Raw genomic sequence first — 24312 nt, 5'->3', positions numbered from 1 at the left:
AACCCAGGGCCAACCACACCAGCATATGGTCCCACAAGGGGTCTGAGGATCTCATCTCGGTACCTAATGGCAGTCAGGCTACCTCTGGCGAGCACATGGAGGGCTGTGCGGCCCCCCAAAGAAATGCCACCCCACACCATGACTGACCCACCGCCAAACCGGTCATGCTGGAGGATGTTGCAGGCAGCAGAACGTTCTCCACAGCGTCTCCAGACTCTGTCAAGTCTGTCACATGTACTCAGTGTGAACCTGCTTTCATCTATGAAGAGCACAGGGCACCAGTGGCGAATTTGCCAATCTTGGTGTTCTCTGGCAAATGCCAAACGGCCTGCACGGTGTTGTGCTGTAAGCACAACCCCCACCTGTGGACGTCGGGCCCTCATATCACCCTCATGGAGTCTGTTTCTGACCGTTTTAGCAGACCTATGTACATTTGTGGCCTGCTGGAGGTCATTTTGCAGGGCTCTGGCAGTGCTCCTCCTGCTCCTCCTTGCACAAAGGTGGAGGTAGCGGTCCTGCTGCTGGGTTGTTGCCCTTCTACGGCCTCCTACACGTTTCCTGATGTACTGGCCTGTCTCCTGGTAGCGCCTCCATGCTCTGCACACTACGCTGACAGACACAGCAAACCTTCTTGCCACAGCTCGCATTGATGTGCCATCTTGGATGAGCTGCACTACCTCAGCCACTTGTGTGGGTTGTAGACTCCGTCTCATGCTACCACTAGAGTGAAAGCACCGCCAGCATTCAAAAGTGACCAAAACATCAGCCAGGAAGTATAGGAACTGAGAAGTGGTCTGTGGTCACCACCTGCATAACCACTCCTTTATTGGGGGTGTCTTGCTAATTGCCTATAATTTCCACCTGTTGTCTATTCCATTTGCACAACAGCATGTGACATTTATTGTCAATCAGTGTTGCTTCCTAAGTGGACAGTTTGATTTCACAGAAGTGTGATTGACTTGGAGTTACATTGTGTTGTTTAAGTGTTCCCTTTATTTTTTTGAGCAGTGTACTTTACTTGTTGCTGTGTTATTTACATGCTGTCGGTGCAATCTGTGTGTATCTAACCTAACAGTTGGAAAAAAACAGGCGCAGTGGTTACCACACTTGGTTGAAAATATGCTTAATGAAAACTGCAACTCCCTTCAGCCCAACATCCCAGTTCTTGATATGATGTCTCTTTTGACTGATTTGATTTGTCGAGAAATGGCACATTGGGCTCACAAAAAAACTGAACTAAATGGAAGTTAAGTAATTGAACCGAATGGTCAATTAGTTGTTTAATAACCCACCAAAAAATAAGGACATTTCGGTTAATCGCTGAGCTGAAGTACCACAGGACAGACAGAGGGCATTTATCTGGCTGACACAGCAACTGGCACGTCTCTCTGAGTCTGCAAACAACACACTAACAAAAGGCCCCCAGTTTCATTTTAAGTGATGAAGGGTTTGTTTAAGAGAAAATTAGAGGGGTTTTAATCAATAACGCTGAAAGTATTTCTAGAGGTCTGGTTTATTATTCGTTCATACAGTACATCGAAGAATAACCTTGGTTGTTTTGACGTGCTCATAAATATTTAGTTTTGGTACATTAGGGATTAAGCCTGAGCATGGATCATATCAAATGGTACTTCAACTCGGTCTCTCATTTTATTGCAAAAATCATACAAGGCACAAGCATAGCTCTCAGTACTTATTTTCATCAAAACACACACTTATGTTATTCATGTCAGCACAGTGCAATGATAAATCCTGTTAACCAATGCCAATGGGTATGTACTGTACTAAAGCACCATGATAGGTGGTAGCTAATGAAATAGGCATGTGTGGGTGTAGTTTGTAGGATATTTCCCAAAGAAGAGAAATTTCTGCAGTAAAACTCCTTTCTCTTCTCTACACATCTCAATGTAGAGAAGTAAAACGAAGAAGAAAAAGCTGAGTATTCTGGTGCAGCTCTCTTTGTTGTTAGTACCACTACTCATAAACACTTTTCCCTTCGCAAATCACCTTCATCAACCGGTAATCCTATATCTTACTCTACATTGCTCCATCTCCCTCATTCTCCGTCTCGCTCTCTGCTTATTTCCCCTCTTCCCCTCTCCTTTCCTTCTATTTCCTTCTAAGGGACTACAGAGAATACTAATGTTAGATATATAGGGCCATTAACACTGACTACAGAGAATACTAATGTTAGATATATAGGGCCATTAACACTGACTACAGAGAATACTAATGTTAGATATATAGGGCCATTAACACTGACTACGGAGAATACTAATGTTAGATATATAGGGCCATTAACACTGACTACAGAGAAGACTACTGTTAGATATATAGGGCCATTAATACTGACTACAGAGAAGACTACTGTTAGATATATAGGGCCATTAATACTGACTACAGAGAAGACTACTGTTAGATATATAGGGCCATTAACACTGACTACAGAGAAGACTACTGTTAGATATATAGGGCCATTAATACTGACTACAGAGAAGACTACTGTTAGATATATAGGGCCATTAACACTGACTACAGAGAAGACTACTGTTAGATGTATAGGGCCATTAATACTGACTACAGAGAAGACTACTGTTAGATATATAGGGCCATTAATACTGACTACAGAGAAGACTACTGTTAGATATATAGGGCCATTAATACTGACTACAGAGAAGACTACTGTTAGATATATAGGGCCATTAACACTGACTACAGAGAAGACTACTGTTAGATATATAGGGCCATTAACACTGACTACAGAGAAGACTACTGTTAGATATATAGGGCCATTAATACTGACTACAGAGAAGACTACTGTTAGATATATAGGGCCATTAATACTGACTACAGAGAAGACTACTGTTAGATATATAGGGCCATTAATACTGACTACAGAGAAGACTACTGTTAGATATATAGGGCCATTAATACTGACGACAGAGAAGACTACTGTTAGATATATAGGGCCATTAATACTGACGACAGAGAAGACTACTGTTAGATATATAGGGCCATTAATACTGACTACAGAGAAGACTACTGTTAGATATATAGGGCCATTAACACTGACTACAGAGAAGACTCATGTTAGATGTATAGGGCCATTAACACTGACTACAGAGAAGACTACTGTTAGATATATAGGGCCATTAATACTGACTACAGAGAAGACTACTGTTAGATATATAGGGCCATTAATACTGACGACAGAGAAGACTACTGTTAGATATATAGGGCCATTAATACTGACGACAGAGAAGACTACTGTTAGATATATAGGGCCATTAATACTGACTACAGAGAAGACTACTGTTAGATATATAGGGCCATTAATACTGACTACAGAGAAGACTACTGTTAGATATATAGGGCCATTAATACTGACTACAGAGAAGACTACTGTTAGATATATAGGGCCATTAATACTGACTACAGAGAAGACTACTGTTAGATATATAGGGCCATTAATACTGACTACAGAGAAGACTACTGTTAGATATATAGGGCCATTAATACTGACTACAGAGAAGACTACTGTTAGATATATAGGGCCATTAATACTGACGACAGAGAAGACTACTGTTAGATATATAGGGCCATTAATACTGACGACAGAGAAGACTACTGTTAGATATATAGGGCCATTAACACTGACTACGATGGCTGGCAGACTTCTCTGATCCAGCTTAGCCTAGTGATAGTTCTCTCACACCCCACTCTTAGCCTAGTGATAGTTCTCTCACACCCAACTCTTAGCCTAGTGATAGTTCTCTCACACCCCACTCTTAGCCTAGTGATAGTTCTCTCACACCCCACTCTTAGCCTAGTGATAGTTCTCTCACACCCCACTCTTAGCCTAGTGATAGTTCTCTCACACCCCACTCTTAGCCTAGTGATAGTTCTCTCACACCCCACTCTTAGCCTAGTGATAGTTCTCTCACACCCCACTCTTAGCGTAGTGATAGTTCTCTCACACCCCACTCTTAGCCTAGTGATAGTTCTCTCACACCCCACTCTTAGCCTAGTGATAGTTCTCTCACACCCCACTCTTAGCCTAGTGATACTCTTAGCCTAGTGATACTACTCTTAGCCTAGTGATAGTTCTCTCACACCCCACTCTTAGCCTAGTGATAGTTCTTCACAGCCTAGTGATAGTTCTCTCACACCCCACTCTTAGCCTAGTGATAGTTCTCTCACACCCCACTCTTAGCCTAGTGATAGTTCTCTCACACCCCACTCTTAGCCTAGTGATAGTTCTCTCACACCCCACTCTTAGCCTAATGATAGTTCTCTCACACCCCACTCTTAGCCTAGTGATAGTTCTCTCACACCCCACTCTTAGCCTAGTGATAGTTCTCTCACACCCCACTCTTAGCCTAGTGATAGTTCTCTCACACCCCACTCTTAGCCTAATGATAGTTCTCTCACACCCCACTCTTAGCCTAGTGATAGTTCTCTCACACCCCACTCTTAGCCTAGTGATAGTTCTCTCACACCCCACTCTTAGCCTAGTGATAGTTCTCTCACACCTTAGCCTAATGATAGTTCTCTCACACCCCAATCTTAGCCTAGTGATAGTTCTCTCACACCCCACTCTTAGCCTAGTGATAGTTCTCTCACACCCCACTCTTAGCCTAGTGATAGTTCTCTCACACCCCACTCTTAGCCTAGTGATAGTTCTCTCACACCCCACTCTTAGCCTAGTGATAGTTCTCTCACACCCCACTCTTAGCCTAGTGATAGTTCTCTCACACCCCACTCTTAGCCTAGTGATAGTTCTCTCACACCCCACTCTTAGCCTAATGATAGTTCTCTCACACCCCACTCTTAGCCTAGTGATAGTTCTCTCACACCCCACTCTTAGCCTAATGATAGTTCTCTCTAGTGATAGTTCTCTCACACCCCACTCTTAGCCTAATGATAGTTCTCTCACACCCCACTCTTAGCCTAGTGATAGTTCTCTCACACCCCACTCTTAGCCTAATGATAGTTCTCTCACACCCCACTCTTAGCCTAGTGATAGTTCTCTCACACCCCACTCTTAGCCTAATGATAGTTCTCTCACACCCCACTCTTAGCCTAGTGATAGTTCTCTCACACCCCACTCTTAGCCTAATGATAGTTCTCTCACACCCCACTCTTAGCCTAGTGATAGTTCTCTCACCCACTCTTAGCCTAATGATAGTTCTCTCACACCCCACTCTTAGCCTAGTGATAGTTCTCTCACACCCCACTCTTAGCCTAGTGATAGTTCTCTCACACCCCACTCTTAGCCTAGTGATAGTTCTCCCACACCCCACTCTTAGCCTAGTGATAGTTCTCTCACACCCCACTCTTAGCCTAGTGATAGTTCTCTCACACCCCACTCTTAGCCTAGTGATAGTTCTCTCACCCCACTCTTAGCCTAGTGATAGTTCTCTCACACCCCACTCTTAGCCTAGTGATAGTTCTCTCACACCCCACTCTTAGCCTAGTGATAGTTCTCTCACACCCCACTCTTAGCCTAGTGATAGTTCTCTCACACCCCACTCTTAGCCTAGTGATAGTTCTCTCACACCCCACTCTTAGCCTAGTGATAGTTCTCTCACACCCCACTCTTAGCCTAGTGATAGTTCTCTCACACCCCACTCTTAGCCTAGTGATAGTTCTCTCACACCCCACTCTTAGCCTAGTGATAGTTCTCTCACACCCCACTCTTAGCCTAGTGATAGTTCTCTCACACCCCACTCTTAGCCTAGTGATAGTTCTCTCACACCCCACTCTTAGCCTAGTGATAGTTCTCTCACACCCCACTCTTAGCCTAGTGATAGTTCTCTCACACCCCACTCTTAGCCTAGTGATAGTTCTCTCACACCCACTCTTAGCCTAGTGATAGTTCTCCACCCCACTCTTAGCCTAATGATAGTTCTCTCACACCCCACTCTTAGCCTAGTGATAGTTCTCTCACACCCCACTCTTAGCCTAATGATAGTTCTCTCACACCCCACTCTTAGCCTAGTGATAGTTCTCTCACACCCCACTCTTAGCCTAGTGATAGTTCTCTCACACCCCACTCTTAGCCTAGTGATAGTTCTCTCACACCCCACTCTTAGCCTAGTGATAGTTCTCTCACACCCCACTCTTAGCCTAATGATAGTTCTCTCACACCCCACTCTTAGCCTAGTGATAGTTCTCTCACACCCCACTCTTAGCCTAATGATAGTTCTCTCACACCCCACTCTTAGCCTAGTGATAGTTCTCTCACACCCCACTCTTAGCCTAATGATAGTTCTCTCACACCCCACTCTTAGCCTAGTGATAGTTCTCTCACCCCACTCTTAGCCTAATGATAGTTCTCTCACACCCCACTCTTAGCCTATGATAGTTCTCTCACACCCCACTCTTAGCCTAATGATAGTTCTCTCACACCCTGACTCTTAGCCTAGTGATAGTTCTCTCACACCCCACTCTTAGCCTAATGATAGTTCTCTCACACCCCACTCTTAGCCTAGTGATAGTTCTCTCACACCCCTACTCTTAGCCTAATGATAGTTCTCTCACACCCCACTCTTAGCCTAGTGATAGTTCTCTCACACCCCACTCTTAGCCTAATGATAGTTCTCTCTTCATCTCCCACTCTTAGCCTAGTGATAGTTCTCTCACACCCCACTCTTAGCCTAGTGATAGTTCTCTCACACCCCACTCTTAGCCTAGTGATAGTTCTCTCACACCCCCACTCTTAGCCTAGTGATAGTTCTCTCACACCCCACTCTTAGCCTCGTGATAGTTCTCTCACACCCCACTCTTAGCCTAGTGATAGTTCTCTCACACCCCACTCTTAGCCTAGTGATAGTTCTCTCACACCCCACTCTTAGCCTAGTGATAGTTCTCTCACACCCCACTCTTAGCCTAGTGATAGTTCTCTCACACCCCACTCTTAGCCTAGTGATAGTTCTCTCACACCCCACTCTTAGCCTAGTGATAGTTCTCTCACACCCCCACTCTTAGCCTAGTGATAGTTCTCTCACACCCCACTCTTAGCCTAGTGATAGTTCTCTCACACCCCACTCTTAGCCTAGTGATAGTTCTCTCACACCCCACTCTTAGCCTAGTGATAGTTCTCTCACACCCCACTCTTAGCCTAGTGATAGTTCTCTCACACCCCACTCTTAGCCTAGTGATAGTTCTCTCACACCCCACTCTTAGCCTAGTGATAGTTCTCTCACACCCCACTCTTAGCCTAGTGATAGTTCTCTCACACCCCACTCTTAGCCTAGTGATACTCTTAGCCTAATGATAGTTCTCTCACACCCCACTCTTAGCCTAGTGATAGTTCTCTCACACCCCACTCTTAGCCTAATGATAGTTCTCTCACACCCCCACTCTTAGCCTAGTGATAGTTCTCTCACACCCCACTCTTAGCCTAATGATAGTTCTCTCACACCCCACTCTTAGCCTAGTGATAGTTCTCTCACACCCCACTCTTAGCCTAATGATAGTTCTCTCACACCCCACTCTTAGCCTAGTGATAGTTCTCTCACACCCCACTCTTAGCCTAATGATAGTTCTCTCACACCCCACTCTTAGCCTAGTGATAGTTCTCTCACACCCCACTCTTAGCCTAATGATAGTTCTCTCACACACTCTTAGCCTAGTGATAGTTCTCCACCCACTCTTAGCCTAGTGATAGTTCTCTCACACCCCACTCTTAGCCTAGTGATAGTTCTCTCACACCCCACTCTTAGCCTAGTGATAGTTCTCTCACACCCCACTCTTAGCCTAGTGATAGTTCTCTCACACCCCACTCTTAGCCTAGTGATAGTTCTCTCACACCCCACTCTTAGCCTAGTGATAGTTCTCTCACACCCCACTCTTAGCCTAATGATAGTTCTCTCACACCCCACTCTTAGCCTAGTGATAGTTCTCTCACACCCCACTCTTAGCCTAGTGATAGTTCCACCCCACTCTTAGCCTAGTGATAGTTCTCTCACACCCCACTCTTAGCCTAGTGATAGTTCTCTCACACCCCACTCTTAGCCTAGTGATAGTTCTCTCTCTTAGCCACCCCACTCTTAGCCTAGTGATAGTTCTCTCACCCCACTCTTAGCCTAGTGATAGTTCTCTCACACCCCACTCTTAGCCTAGTGATAGTTCTCTTAGCCTAGTGATAGTTCTCTCACCCCACTCTTAGCCTAGTGATAGTTCTCTCACACCCCACTCTTAGCCTAGTGATAGTTCTCTCAGCCAGTTCTCCACACTCTTAGCCTAGTGATAGTTCTCTCACACCCCACTCTTAGCCTAATGATAGTTCTCTCACACCCACTCTTAGCCTAGTGATAGTTCTCTACACCCCACTCTTAGCCTAATGATAGTTCTCTCACACCCCACTCTTAGCCTAGTGATAGTTCTCTCACACCCCACTCTTAGCCTAGTGATAGTTCTCTCACAGCTAGTGATAGTTCTCTCACCCCACTCTTAGCCTAATGATAGTTCTCTCACACCCCACTCTTAGCCTAGTGATAGTTCTCTCACACCCCACTCTTAGCCTAGTGATAGTTCTCTCACACCCCACTCTTAGCCTAGTGATAGTTCTCTCACACCCCACTCTTAGCCTAGTGATAGTTCTCTCACACCCCACTCTTAGCCTAGTGATAGTTCTCTCACACCCCACTCTTAGCCTAGTGATAGTTCTCTCACACCCCACTCTTAGCCTAGTGATAGTTCTCTCACACCCCACTCTTAGCCTAGTGATAGTTCTCTCACACCCCACTCTTAGCCTAGTGATAGTTCTCTCACACCCCACTCTTAGCCTAGTGATAGTTCTCTCACCCCACTTAGCCACCCCACTCTTAGCCTAGTGATAGTTCTCTCACACCCCACTCTTAGCCTAGTGATAGTTCTCTCACACCCCACTCTTAGCCTAGTGATAGTTCTCTCACACCCCACTCTTAGCCTAGTGATAGTTCTCTCACACCCCACTCTTAGCCTAATGATAGTTCTCTCACACCCCACTCTTAGCCTAGTGATAGTTCTCTTAGCCTAGTGATAGTTCTCTCACACCCCACTCTTAGCCTAGTGATAGTTCTCTCACTCTTAGCCTAGTGATAGTTCTCCACCCCACTCTTAGCCTAGTGATAGTTCTCTCACACCCCACTCTTAGCCTAGTGATAGTTCTCTCACACCCCACTCTTAGCCTAGTGATAGTTCTCTCACACCCCACTCTTAGCCTAGTGATAGTTCTCTCACACCCCACTCTTAGCCTAGTGATAGTTCTCTCACACCCCCACTCTTAGCCTAGTGATAGTTCTCTCACACCCCCACTCTTAGCCTAGTGATAGTTCTCTCACACCCCACTCTTAGCCTAGTGATAGTTCTCTCACACCCCACTCTTAGCCTAGTGATAGTTCTCTCACACCCCACTCTTAGCCTCGTGATAGTTCTCTCACACCCCACTCTTAGCCTAGTAATAGTTCTCTCACACCCCACTCTTCTAGAGGACAACTGTGTCACGTTCGTAGTTCCTTTGTTTAGTCTTTTGTTTTAGTATGGTCAGGGCGTGAGTTGGGTGGGTTGTCTATGTTAGTTTTTCTATGATTTTCTATTTCTGTGTGTGGCCTGGTATGGTTCTCAATCAGAGGCAGCTGTCAATCGTTGTTCCTGATTGAGATCCATAATTAGGTAGCCTGTTTTCCATTGTGTTTTGTGGGTGGTTGTTTTCAGTCTTTGTGTGTCTACACCAGACAGAACTGTTCCAGTTGTTTCTTTCTTTGTTTTGTTATTCAGTGTTCAGTTGACTTTATTAAAAAAAGATGAACACGTACCACGCTGTGCATTGGTCCTCACCTTCTTCCCACGACAGCAGTTACAAACTGCATGAAGTCTGTTGCACAAATCAAGCCCTTACGATCTCCTGGCACAATAATCATTATCCTGGCTTCACTGACAGCACTCGACGTAATGGTGTTGTTATGATGCATATAACAGTGTGAAATATTTGAAATGTACCCTGGGCTGTTGTTACTGTAACTGGTGTTGTGTATTGTTGTGACAGATTTGTATTGGCCCAACTGACGGCTGGCCTGTTCCAGTATTACTGTATTACTCTGTTAATGTAGATAGATTAAAAAAAATATGTAAAAACAATGTTTTTAAAAGAGACCAGACTTGTTATACCTGATGCAATGTTCCAACAAACTGACTGCGAGCTAGACATTGAGGGGAAGAGAGAGAAAAGGGGGGCAAAAGGGAGGAAATGGGAAGAGAGAGAAGGGGGGCTAAAGGGAGGAAATGTGAAGAGAGAGAAGGGGGGCTAAAGGGAGGAAATGTGAAGAGAGAGAAGGGGGGCTAAAGGGAGGAAATGTGAAGAGAGAGAAGGGGAGGCTAAAGGGAGGAAATGTGAAGAGAGAGAAGGGGGGAGCTAAAGGGAGGAAATGTGAAGAGAGAGAAGGGGGGCTAAAGGGAGGAAATGTGAAGAGAGAGAAGGGGGGGGCTAAAGGGAGGAAATGTGAAGAGAGAGAAGGGGGGCTAAAGGAGGAAATGTGAAGAGAGAGAAGGGGGGCTAAAGGGAGGAAATGTGAAGAGAGAGAAGGGGGGGCTAAAGGGAGGAAATCTGAGAAAAGAGAGAAGGGGGGCTAAAGGGAGAAATGTGAGAGAGAGAGAAGGGGCTAAAGGGAGGAAATGTGAAGAGAGAGAAGGGAGCTAAAGGGAGGAAATGTGAAAGAGAGAGAGCTAAAGGGAGGAAATGTGAAGAGAGAGATAATACTAGAAAGAAAGAGTCTGAGAAAAGAGAGATGTGAGGAAGTTGGAGGGAGATGAATATGAGAGTTAGAGGAAGATACATAGGAAGGGTGATGAAGAGGGAGAACGAGAGAGGATAAAGAGAGAGAGAAAGAGGGATAGAGAAAGAGGGAGGAATAGAGAGGTAGAGAAAGAGAGAGGGACATAAAGATAGAGGGAGAAAGAGGGAGGGAGAGAGATAGAGGGAGGGAGAAAGAGGGAGGGACAGAGAGATAGAGAAAGAGGGAGGGATAGAGAGATAGAGGGAGAAAGAGGGAGGGATAGAGAGATAGAGGGAGAAAGAGGGAGGGACAGAGAGAGAGAGAAAGAGGGAGGGATAGAGTGATAGAGAAAGAGGGAGGGATAGAGAGATAGAGAAAGAGGGAGGGAGAGAGAGATAGAGAAAGAGGGAGGGATAGAGAGATAGAGAAAGAGGGAGGGATAGAGAGATAGAGAAAGAGGGAGGACAGAGAGATAGAGAAAGAGGGAGGGATAGAGAGATAGAGAAAGAGGGAGGGATAGAGGGATAGAGAAAGAGGGAGGGATAGAGAGATAGAGAAAGAGGGAGGGATAGAGAGATAGAGAAAGAGGGAGGGATAGAGAGATAGAGAAAGAGGGATAGAGAGATAGAGGGGGGCATATGGGTAGCAATGGATGAGGGACTGGCAACACTGGTAAAGACTCACCTGGATCAGCGAGAGGTCCTCCAGATTGAGTCTGAACAGGTGGTTTCTGAAAGGAAAAGAGACAGGGAGGAGAGATGAAGGTATAATCTTCTCTAAAAAGACACAATCTGAAAAAAAGGAAGTGGACAGGAGACCATTTCCAAAAATATCTCTGGGTTATGTTACTCCCATATTGGTTATTTCCTCTACCTCATCAAACCTTTGATTAATCACAGCTATCTTTCTGGGTCACTCCAAAGGGCCTGTTCAGATGTAACTACATACATACTATTTTACTGCCAGTCGAAACTAGTTATATCTTTGTGGTTTTGAATAGAAATCCAATCTAAACCGAACAGAATAAAGATTACATACTTTACAAATTTCCTGTAGACACAGATGCAGTGGTGGAAAAAGTACACATTTGAGTAAAAGTATTAATAGAAAATGACTCAAGTAAAAGTAAAAGTCACCCAGTAAAATAGTATTTGGATTTAAATATACTTTGTATCAACAGTAAATGTAATTGATAAAATATATTTAAGTTTCAAAAGCAAAAGTACATGCACAAATTATAAACAATTCCTTATATTAAGCAAAGCAGACGGCACAATTTTCTTGTTTTTTAAATGTACGGATGGCCAGGGGCAGACTCCAGCACTGAGACAGAATTTACCAACAAAGCATTTGTGTTTAATGAGTCCTCCAGATCAGAGGCAGTAAGGATGACCAGGGATGTTCTCTGTTTAGTGAGTCCTCCAGATCAGAGGCAGTAGGGATGACCAGGGATGTTCTCTGTTTAGTGAGTCCACCAGACCAGAGGCAGTAGGGATGACCAGGGAGAGTGAGTCCTCCAGATAGTAGGGATGACCAGGGATGTTCTCTGTTTAGTGAGTCCTCCAGATCAGAGGCAGTAGGGATGACCAGGGATGTTCTCTGTTTAGTGAGTCCACCAGATCAGAGGCAGTAGGGATGACCAGGGATGTTCTCTGTTTAGTGAGTCCTCCAGATCAGAGGCAGTAGGGATGACCAGGGATGTTCTCTGTTTAGTGAGTCCACCAGATCAGAGGCAGCAGGGATGACCAGGGATGTTCTCTGTTTAGTGAGTCCTCCAGATCAGAGGCAGTAGGGATGACCAGGGATGTTCTCTGTTTAGTGAGTCCTCCAGATCAGAGGCAGTAGGGATGACCAGGGATGTTCTCTGTTTAGTGAGTCCTCCAGATCCAGTAGGGATGACCAGGGATGTTCTCTGTTTAGTGAGTCCAGATCAGAGGCAGTAGGGATGACCAGGGATGTTCTCTGTTTAGTGAGTCCACCAGATCAGAGGCAGTAGGGATGACCAGGGATGTTCTCTGTTTAGTGAGTCCTCCAGATCAGAGGCAGTAGGGATGACCAGGGATGTTCTCTGTTTAGTGAGTCCACCAGATCAGAGGCAGTAGGGATGACCAGGGATGTTCTCTGTTTAGTGAGTCCTCCAGATCAGAGGCAGTAGGGATGACCAGGGATGTTCTCTGTTTAGTGAGTCCTCCAGATCAGAGGCAGTAGGGATGACCAGGGATGTTCTCTGTTCAGTGAGTCCACCAGATCAGAGGCAGTAGGGATGACCAGGATGTTCTCTGTTTAGTGAGTCCACCAGATCAGAGGCAGCAGGGATGACCAGGGGATGTTCTCTGTTTAGTGAGTCCACCAGATCAGAGGCAGTAGGGATGACCAGGGATGTTCTCTGTTTAGTGAGTCCACCAGATCAGAGGCAGCAGGGATGACCAGGGATGTTCTCTGTTTAGTGAGTCCTCCAGATCAGAGGCAGTAGGGATGACCAGGGATGTTCTCTGTTTAGTGAGTCCACCAGATCAGAGGCAGCAGGGATGACCAGGGGATGTTCTCTGTTTAGTGAGTCCTCCAGATCAGAGGCAGTAGGGATGACCAGGGATGTTCTCTGTTTAGTGAGTCCTCCAGATCAGAGGCAGTAGGGATGACCAGGATGTTCTCTGTTTAGTGAGTCTGCCAGATCAGAGGCAGTAGGGCTGACCAGGGATGTTCTCTGTTTAGTGAGTCTGCAGATCAGAGGCAGGGATGACCAGGGATGTTCTCTGTTTAATGAGTCCTCCAGATCAGAGGCAGTAGGGATGACCAGGGATGTTCTCTGTTTAGTGAGTCCTCCAGATCAGGGATGACCAGGGATGTTCTCTGTTTAGTGAGTCTGCCAGATCAGAGGCAGTAGGGATGACCAGGATTTTCTCTGTTTAGTGAGTCCTCAGATCAGAGGCAGCAGGGATGACCAGGGGATGTTCTCTGTTTAGTGAGTCCTCCAGATCAGAGGCAGTAGGGATGACCAGGGATGTTCTCTGTTTAGTGAGTCCTCCAGATCAGAGGCAGTAGGGATGACCAGGGATGTTCTCTGTTTAGTGAGTCTGCCAGATCAGAGGCAGTAGGGCTGACCAGGGATGTTCTCTGTTTAGTGAGTCTGCCAGATCAGAGGCAGCAGGGATGACCAGGGATGTTCTCTGTTTAGTGAGTCTGCCAGATCAGAGGCAGTAGGGATGACCAGGGATGTTCTCTGTTTAATGAGTCCTCCAGATCAGAGGCAGTAGGGATGACCAGGGATATTCTCTGTTTAGTGAGTCTGCCAGATCAGAGGCAGTAGGGCTGACCAGGGATGTTCTCTGTTTAGTGAGTCTGCCAGATCAGAGGCCAGGGATGACCAGGGATGTTCTCTGTTTAGTGAGTCTGCCAGATCAGAGGCAGTAGGGATGACCAGGGATGTTCTCTGTTTAGTGAGTCCTCCAGATCAGAGGCAGGGATGACCAGGGATGTTCTCTGTTTAGTGAGTCTGCCAGATCAGAGGCAGTAGGGATGACCAGGGATATTCTCTGTTTAGTGAGTCCACCAGATCAGAGGCAGTAGGGATGACCAGGGATATTCTCTGTTTAGTGAGTCCACCAGATCAGAGGCAGTAGGGATGACCAGGGATGTTCTCTGTTCAGTGAGTCCAAGATCAGAGGCAGTAGGGATGACCAGGGATGTTCTCTGTTCAGTGAGTCCACCAGATCAGAGGCAGTCGGGATGACCAGGGATGTTCTCTGTTTGTGAGTTCACCAGATCAGAGGCATTAGGAATGACCAGGGATATTCTCTGTTTAGTGAGTCCACCAGATCAGAAGTAGGGATGACCAGGATATTCTCTGTTTAGTGAGTCCAAGATCAGAAGTAGGGATGACCAGGGATATTCTCTGTTTAGTGAGTCCACCAGATCAGAGGCAGTAGGGATGAAGGGATGTTCTCTGTTTAGTGAGTTACCCACAAACCAGATCAGAGGCATTAGGAATGACCAGGGATGTTCTCTGTTTAGTGAGTCCACCAGATCAGAGGCAGTAGGGATGACCAGAGATGTTCTCTGTTCAGTGAGTTCACCAGATCAGAGGCAGTAGGGATGACCAGGGATATTCTCTGTTTAGTGAGTCCACCAGATCAGAGGCAGTAGGGATGACCAGGGATATTCTCTGTTTAGTGAGTCCACCAGATCAGAGGCAGTAGGGATGACCAGGGATGTTCTCTGTTTAGTGAGTTCACCAGATCAGAGCATTAGGAATGACCAGGGATGTTCTCTGTTTAGTGAGTCCACCAGATCAGAGGCAGTAGGGATGACCAGAGATGTTCTCTGTTCAGTGAGTCCACCAGATCAGAGGCAGTAGGGATGACCAGGGATGTTCTCTGTTTAGTGAGTTCACCAGATCAGAGGCAGTAGGGATGACCAGGGATGTTCTCTGTTTAGTGAGTTCACCAGATCAGAGGCAGTAGGGATGACCAGAGATGTTCTCTGTTTAGTGAGTTCACCAGATCAGAGGCAGTAGGGATGACCAGGGATGTTCTCTGTTCAGTAAGTTCACCAGATCAGAGGCAGTCGGGATGACCAGGGATGTTCTCTGTTTAGTGAGTTCACCAGATCAGAGGCAGTAGGAATGACCAGGGATGTTCTCTGTTCAGTGAGTTCACCAGATCAGAGGCAGTAGGGATGACCAGGGATGTTCTCTGTTTAGTGAGTCCACCAGATCAGAGGCAGTCGGGATGACCAGGGATGTTCTCTGTTTAGTGAGTCCTCCAGATCAGATGCATTGGGGATGACCAGGGATGTTCTGTGTTTAGTGAGTCCTCCAGATCAGAGGCAGTAGGGATGACCAGGGATGTTCTCTGTTTAGTGAGTCCTCCAGATCAGATGCATCGGGGATGACCAGGGATGTTCTGTGTTTCGTGAGTCCTCCAGATCAGAGGCAGTAGGGATGACCAGGGGTGTTCTCTGTTTAGTGAGTCCTCCAGATCAGTGGCAGTAGGGCTGACCAGGGATTTTCTCTGTTCAGTGAGTTCACCAGATCAGAGGCAGTAGGGATGACCAGGGATGTTCTGTGTTTAGTGAGTCCTCCAGATCAGAGGCAGTAGGAATGACCAGGGATTTTCTCTGTTTAGTGAATCCTCCAGATCAGAGGCAGTAGGGATTAACAGGGATGTTCTCTGTTTAGTGAGTCCTCCAGATCAGTGGCAGTAGGGATGACCAGGGATTTAAGTGCGTGAATTAGACACTTTACCTGTCCTGCTAGGCATTCCAAGTGTAACGAATACTTTTGGGTGTCAAGGAAAATGTATGAAGTAAAAAGTGCCTTATTTTCTTCAGGAAAGTCAAATAGTCATCAAAAATAGAAATAGTAAAGTCAAGTACAGATACCCACAAAAACGACTTAAGTAGTACTTTAAAGTATTATTAATTAAGTGCTTTACACCACTGCATAGATGTAGGATCAGCTCACTCTTTCCAACCTCAACCGTTAGTGGGGAAAATGCTAAACTGATCTTGAATCAGTGTCTAAGGGTCACCTCCAGACAAATGCATCCCTGAGTGAATTTTTGTTTTAACAGACCATAGGACCTAAGGCTGTGTGAGTGTGCGTGGGCCCACATTCATGTGTGTGTGTGTGTATCAGAGAGTCCAATGGGGAAACTTCACTTGAATAAGGCTCTTGCCTTAGGCTCTTTTGAATGGTTACATTTAGATTGTAAGCCAACTAAAAAAAACAAATTGTCTGGTCTTTCAAACTTTCCACAAAACAGTATAAGCTAATGTCTGTAGAATGAGTAGGTCTGTTCTTTTACGACCAATGGTTTCAGTTTGATTGTATAAGATCAGCATTCTGGCACAAGACTCATCATCATAGCAGGTTTATTAATCATATTAATATTATTATTTAGCAGAGTGACGTTTAATATTAAGGCTGTTTCATTTCTTTTTATTTTATATATATATTTTATTTTCACCCCTTTTTCTCCCCGATTACGATCTTGTCTCATCGCTGCATCTCCCCAATGGGATCAGAAGAGTCATGTGTCCTCTGCTTCTTAACACACGCCTGCTTAACCTGGAAGCCAACCAAACCATTGGTCGAGTCATGTGTCCTCTGAAACATGACCCGCTAAGCCGTGCTTCTTAACACACGCCTGCTTAACCTGGAAGCCAGCCGTACCAATGTGTCAGAGGAAACACTGTTCAACTGACAACTGAATTCAGCCTGCAGGCGCCTGGTCCACCACAAGGAGTCACTAGAGCATGATTGGCCAATTAAACCCTCCTCCAGCCAAACCCTCCGTAAACCCGGACGACGCTGGTTGTGCACTGCCCTATGGGATTCCCGATCACGGCCAGTTGTGATACAGCCCAGGATTGAACCCGGGTCTGTAGTGATGCAGTGCCTTAGACCGCTGTGCCAATCAGGAAAGGATGTTTAATTTGTAATCAGTTTTGGCCAGGAATGTCAGAGAATCAACCCTGTCAGGTTCAGTTCAAACCGGGTTCAGAAAGTTATTCGTTTTACAAATATGAAAGAGCTCTTCACCACTTTTCAACTTCATGCTCATTATCTCCAAGACAATACTAATGTCTCCATCGGTGATAAGGACATATTTACACCTGATGACATCATCAAAAGTTTAAACATTTCATTTTCAAACACTGTTGAACTAGTAACTGGAAGGTTGCAAGTTCAAACCCCCGAGCTGACAAGGTACAAATCTGTCGTTCTGCCCCTGAACATGCAGTTAACCCACTGTCCCTAGGCCGTCATTGAAAATAAGAATTTGTTCTTAACTGACTTGCCTAGTTAAATAAAGGTAAAATAAATAAAAAATGTAGACACTGGGTTGGTCCTGGAGATGATGAAAAGTGGTGGAATTGCCCTTTAATTCATGTCAAGAAAGTAAATAATCTAGGCATCTATTCTGTACTGTTATACTCCCACTCAAACCTCGACAGGAGCACCTATAGGCACACACACACACACACACACACACACACACACATAAACCCAAGCCTATCCATCTTCTAAAGAGCGGCTACAGTATTTCACAGGGCAGGCTGTGGTCTAAGACCCTTTTTACACTATATTAACATCTACAATCGATCTGCCGCCATTATAACACTCTCTGGCCATCTGGTCACAGACAGACCCTCTCTGTCTAACTCTATTTGACATGTAGACATTTAATTTCAACATTTAACGTCGACACCGGACGTTCTAAGACAATTCAATGTGACTCCTCTAATGTTAAACGTCTTAAATTAAACCAGCTGGATCTAAAATACAGACTTTTGGACTCATGGAATCTTCCAGTCAGACTGATCCAACACACAGAGAATATAGAGTCCATTCAGTCAGACAGAGTAGGCCTTGTCCCAAATCAAACCCTAGACTCCTGGACAATCGTCAACGATCCCTCTCAGCCAGACAGAGTAGATCTTGTCCCAAATCAAACCCTAGTCACAAACACTCACTGAGCCTATGTAGGTTGACAGAGTAAGTCTGAAATCAACCCCTAGCCCCTTAGCCTAGATTCTTCTAGATCCCTCTCACTGAGCCTATTTAGGTTGATGGAGTACGTCTCAAATCAACCCCTAGCCACTTAGCCTAGATTCTTCTAGATCCCTGTCACTGAGCCTATTTAGGTTGACAGAGTAAGTCTCAAATCAACCCCTAGCCTAGATTATCTAGATTATCCTAGATCTCTGTCACTAAGCCTGAGCCCTCTCATCTAGAGAAAGAGAAGCGAGGCTAGTCCAGACCACTCCAGGGACAGACAGGAACACCCTTTAGCCCCTGGGTCAGACGAATGTCTGAGAGGGAAGGATAAATGCTCCACTCTCCTAGTGTTTTATAATAGTCAGGGTCAAATGCAATCACTCTCCCAGTGTTTTATAATAGTCAGGGTCAAATGTAATCACTCTCCCAGTGTTTTATAATAGTCAGGGTCAAATGTAATCACTCTCCCAGTGTTTTATAATAGTCAGGGTCAAATGCAATCACTCTCCCAGTGTTTTATAATAGTCAGGGTCAAATGTAATCACTCTCCCAGTGTTTTATAATAGTCAGGGTCAAATGTAATCACTCTCCCAGTGTTTTATAATAGTCAGGGTCAAATGCAATCACTCTCCCAGTGTTTTATAATAGTCAGGGTCAAATGTAATCACTCTCCCAGTGTTTTATAATAGTCACGGTCAAATGTAATCACTCTCCCAGTGTTGTATAATAGTCAGGGTCAAATGTAATCACACTCCCAGTGTTTTATAATAGTCACGGTCAAATGTAATCACTCTCCCAGTGTTGTATAATAGTCAGGGTCAAATGCAATCACTCTCCCAGTGTTTTATAATAAGTTCCATCTATCCCCAGTAAAAGTTCCATCTAGCCCAGTAAAAGTTCCACCTAGCCCAGTAAAAGTTCCATCTAGCCCAGTAAAAGTTCCATCTAGCCCAGTAAAAGTTCCATCTAGCCCAGTAAAAGTTCCACCTAGTCCACTAAAAGTTCCACCTAGCCCATTAAAAGTTCCACCTAGCCCAGTAAAAGTTCCATCTAGCCTAGTAAAAGTTCCACTTAGCCCAGTAAAAGTCCCATCTAGCCCAGTAAAAGTTCCATCTAGCCCAGTAAAAGTTCCATCTATCCCCAGTAAAAGTTCCATCTAGCCCAGTAAAAGTTCCACCTAGCCCAGTAAAAGTTCCATCTAGCCCAGTAAAAGTTCCACCTACCCAGTAAAAGTTCCACCTAGCCCAGTAAAAGTTCCATCTAGCCCAGTAAAAGTTCCACCTAGTCCACTAAAAGTTCCACCTAGCCCAGTAAAAGTTCCACCTAGCCCAGTAAAAGTTCCATCTAGCCCAGTAAAAGTTCCACCTAGCCCAGTAAAAGTCCCCTTCTAGCCCAGTAAAAGTTCCATCTAGCCCAGTAAAAGTCCCATCTAGCCCAGTAAAAGTCCCATCTAGCCCAGTAAAAGTTCCATCTAGCCCAGTAAAAGTTCCATCTAGTCCAGTATTGCTTGCATTCATGCAGAACTCACCCTTTCTTTTTCTATCTTTCTCGCTCTCCCTTACGCAGACTCTCTCCCCTCTCCACGTTTACTCAATTATCTTCTTCTTATCTGTCAATCCCTGCAAGTATTCCCAACTACTCCATTTCCTTGAATCCATCTGCAGTACATTCATTTATTCCCCCAGCTCTGTGTCTCTGTCTTGGTCCTTCAGCTCTCTGTTTCCTCAGCTACCTTCTAAACTCTGGAGACAACAGCTTATATTGACAACCAAGGTCATTAGCAGGATTGGGATGCACACACACACACACACACACACACACACACACACACACACACACACACACACACACACACACACACACACACACACACACACACACACACACACACACACACACACACACACACACACACACACACACACACACACACTGAGCTGAGCTGAATTAAAGGTGATGTGCTTGGCAGAGACAATGAACATCACTGGAGAACAGGCTAGAAAATCACTACTCAATCAGAGGATTTTCAAAAGGTGTCATCAATCATGAGTGAGAGGGATAGCAAGAGAAAAAGCTAGAAAGAGAAAAAGAGAAGAAGCGAGAGAGAGAGAGAGAGAGAGAGAGAGAGAGAGAGAGGGGACAGGGAGGGGGGGGGGGAATATAATACCTGGCTCCGACTATCAGTTCGTTCTGGCTGGGGTCAAAGGTTAGCTGAGAGTAATCCACTGTGCCCTCAGCCCGGAACCTGTGGATCCAAGGCTCCATATCTGCCAATCAAAGTAGAGAAAGACACACATTAGCCAATCAAATCTGAAAAAAAAGAGCAGAACAAAGAGGGTGGATAAAGAGAAATGCTTAGCCAATAGCCACAGTATATAATAAAGTGTTGTTGGCCTATATTATGTTGTCTTTGTGAGTATTGTTCGGTATTGTGATGGGGTCCGATAACACCTGTTGTTTTATAAACACTAATGTTGTCTGGTGCTGTTTACGTCTCCTCTCTCATGAACACTAATGTTGTCTGGTGCTGTTTACGTCTCCTCTCTCATGAACACTAATGTTGTCTGGTGCTGTTTACGTCTCCTCTCTTATGAACACTAATGTTGTCTGGTGCTGTTTACGTCTCCTCTCTTATGAACACTAATGTTGTCTGGTGCTGTTTACGTCTCCTCTCTCATGAACACTAATGTTGTCTGGTGCTGTTTATGTCTCCTCTCTTATGAACACTAATGTTGTCTGGTGCTGTTTACGTCTCCTCTCTCATGAACACTAATGTTGTCTGGTGCTGTTTACGTCTCCTCTCTTATGAACACTAATGTTGTCTGGTGCTGTTTACGTCTCCTCTCTCATGAACACTAATGTTGTCTGGTGCTGTTTACGTCTCCTCTCTCATGAACACTAATGTTGTCTGGTGCTGTTTACGTCTCCTCTCTTATGAACACTAATGTTGTCTGGTGCTGTTTATTTCTCCTCTCTCATGAACACTAATGTTGTCTGGTGCTGTTTATTTCTCCTCTCTCATGAACACTAATGTTGTCTGGTGCTGTTTACGTCTCCTCTCTTATGAACACTAATGTTGTCTGGTGCTGTTTATGTCTCCTCTCTTATGAACACTAATGTTGTCTGGTGCTGTTTACGTCTCCTCTCTTATGAACACTAATGTTGTCTGGTGCTGTTTACGTCTCCTCTCTTATGAACACTAATGTTGTCTGGTGCTGTTTATGTCTCCTCTCTTATGAACACTAATGTTGTCTGGTGCTGTTTACGTCTCCTCTCTTATGAACACTAATGTTGTCTGGTGCTGTTTATGTCTCCTCTCTTATGAACACTAATGTTGTCTGGTGCTGTTTACGTCTCCTCTCTCATGAACACTAATGTTGTCTGGTGCTGTTTATGTCTCCTCTCTTATGAACACTAATGTTGTCTGGTGCTGTTTACGTCTCCTCTCTTATGAACACTAACGTTGTCTGGTGCTGTTTATGTCTCCTCTCTTATGAACACTAATGTTGTCTGGTGCTGTTTATGTCTCCTCTCTCATGAACACTAATGTTGTCTGGTGCTGTTTATGTCTCCTCTCTTATGAACACTAACGTTGTCTGGTGCTGTTTATGTCTCCTCTCTTATGAACACTAATGTTGCCTGGTGCTGTTTACGTCTCCTCTCTTATGAACACTAACGTTGTCTGGTGCTGTTTACGTCTCCTCTCTTATGAACACTAATGTTGTCTGGTGCTGTTTATGTCTCCTCTCTTATGAACACTAACGTTGTCTGGTGCTGTTTACGTCTCTCTCTTATGAACACTAATGTTGTCTGGTGCTGTTTATGTCTCCTCTCTTATGAACACTAATGTTGTCTGGTGCTGTTTATGTTCTCCTCTCTTATTAACGTTGTCTGGTGCCTCTCTTATGAACACTAACGTTGTCTGGTGCTGTTTATGTCTCCTCTCTTATGAACACTAACGTTGTCTGGTGCTGTTTACGTCTCCTCTCTTATGAACACTAATGTTGTCTGGTGCTGTTTATGTCTCCTCTCTTATGAACACTAATGTTGTCTGGTGCTGTTTATGTCTCCTCTCTTATGAACACTAACGTTGTCTGGTGCTGTTTACGTCTCCTCTCTTATGAACACTAACGTTGTCTGGTGCTGTTTATGTCTCCTCTCTTATGAACACTAATGTTGTCTGGTGCTGTTTACGTCTCCTCTCTTATGAACACTAATGTTGTCTGGTGCTGTTTATGTCTCCTCTCTTATGAACACTAATGTTGTCTGGTGCTGTTTACGTCTCCTCTCTCATGAACACTAATGTTGTCTGGTGCTGTTTATGTCTCCTCTCTTATGAACACTGATGTTGTCTGGTGCTGTTTACGTCTCCTCTCTCATGAACACTAATGTTGTCTGGTGCTGTTTACGTCTCCTCTCTTAGAAAAGAGGTTTAAACCTGTTAGAATGAAGTTCCTGTTAGAATGAAGATTAAATGAAGAAACATAAACAGTTTTGCACTTATTTCTGTTCTGAGAGCCTTACAATGAGCCCTAATCTACCCCATGTCCAGAATGTCTCCTGGCAGCTGTAGTATTTAGTGAAGTATGTCAGGTTAAAAGCTTGAGGGTAAAGCAGTACAGTTTCCCACCTGGGCTTCCAACCACACGCCTTACACTCCATTTAGTTCATCATTACTGTAGCTAGAACTAATGCATACTGTATAGGGTGTGTGTGAGGGGTGAGGGTAAGGTTCTGTGTGTGTGTGTGTGTGTGTGTGTGTGTGTGTGTGTGTGTGTGTGTGTGTGTGTGTGTGTGTGTGTGTGTGTGTGTGTGTGTGTGTGTGTGTGTGTGTGTGTGTGTGTGAGTGTGTGTTCATGCCTGTTTGAATCCAAGGTCCTTTTAAAGTGATTCTTAGACTGTTATCTCATAGTTGTCAATGCCTTAACCTTTGCCCCTGACCCCAGAGATATATTCCTCCACAGTACAGCACAGCACACACACACACACACACACACACACACACACACACACACACACACACACAACCACACACATACACACACACACACACAGAACCTCACCCTCACCCCTCACACACACCATATACAGTATGCATTAGTTCTAGCTACAGTAATGATTAACTAAATGAATACGTCAAACCCCAGATCACCCTCAACATGTCTGTCTCCATGGCGCCCGATCCATTAGCCCTTGACGAATAGAATCATAGATCCCTGTCGGATTACCAGTCAGCTCCATACAGCCCTGAAACCTGATAGGTAGTGAGTGAAAAGTAATGGCCTAAGAGGAAGGTTACCCTAACGCCTGATCTAGGGTCAGATATTGTCCATTCCCCTAATAGTTAATGTAAGCATTGGGGATTGGATAATCTGCTCTCACAATATTGTATTCTAATAATCCTGATACTTGACAATATTGTACTCTAATAATTATTGTCTGAAACGGCCAGTAATATTTGTTTGTTATATTTATTGCTGGTTTTACTGTGGTTCCGGGATTTCAAAACACTTTTCGTGGTCGAGAGTTAAACCATTTACTGTTGCTGATATTATGTTAAATCCTGATTTGTGTATACCGGACCTGTACGTTATCTGAACTTTCAGAGAGCTTCTACTGTAGAGCTGTAGACATTGATGGAGTACAGCTTCGGTTGGAGTCAAAAACGTTATCTGTCAAAAAATGCAAAACACCTGAAACTAACAGCCTAACCTCAACTGCATCAAACCACCAACCAGCTGTTTACTTCTGTCAAGCTGCGGCTTTCAGCCCGATACAACAGGGACTTACTGACCGCCTGCCCAAGTCACTGCTAGTAGCTACGTACTAAAAAACACGGCGCTGAATCAACCTCTTTGTCAAACTGTAGGAGTATAGAGCACATCAACATCACCTAACAGGATGGAATCACTGTTGATAAAGCTGCTTCTCTCTTCTTCCAATCCTCAGGGTTCTACGTATTAATGAGAATAAGATCAAGTTAAAGTGGCAGACGCAGAGCTAATACATGTTCATTAGCCTTTTGGTGAAATAACTATCGGAGAGAGAGAG

The 24312-nt window shown here is 44.8% G+C and overlaps 1 protein-coding gene across 3 annotated transcripts in view; it reads right to left on the bottom strand.

The window, feature by feature from the left end:
* The window catches only part of LOC118362108 (semaphorin-5A-like), a 365802-nt gene that overhangs the window by 210903 nt on the left and 130587 nt on the right, over window positions 1–24312 (bottom strand). For all 3 annotated transcript variants that reach the window (XM_052500408.1, XM_052500392.1, XM_052500397.1), the window contains exons 3-4: window positions 20429–20528; window positions 11445–11490 (exon numbers count right to left, since the gene is read on the bottom strand). In XM_052500408.1, coding sequence (XP_052356368.1) covers window positions 11445–11490; window positions 20429–20528 — 146 coding nt within the window. The remainder of the gene's footprint in view (window positions 1–11444; window positions 11491–20428; window positions 20529–24312) is intronic.

Source organism: Oncorhynchus keta, chromosome 4, assembly GCF_023373465.1.
Source record: "Oncorhynchus keta strain PuntledgeMale-10-30-2019 chromosome 4, Oket_V2, whole genome shotgun sequence".
Taxonomy (NCBI): Eukaryota; Metazoa; Chordata; class Actinopteri; order Salmoniformes; family Salmonidae; genus Oncorhynchus; species Oncorhynchus keta.
The sequence above is the reverse complement of the archived record's forward strand: the minus strand, read 5'-3'. Positions and strand labels throughout refer to the sequence as shown.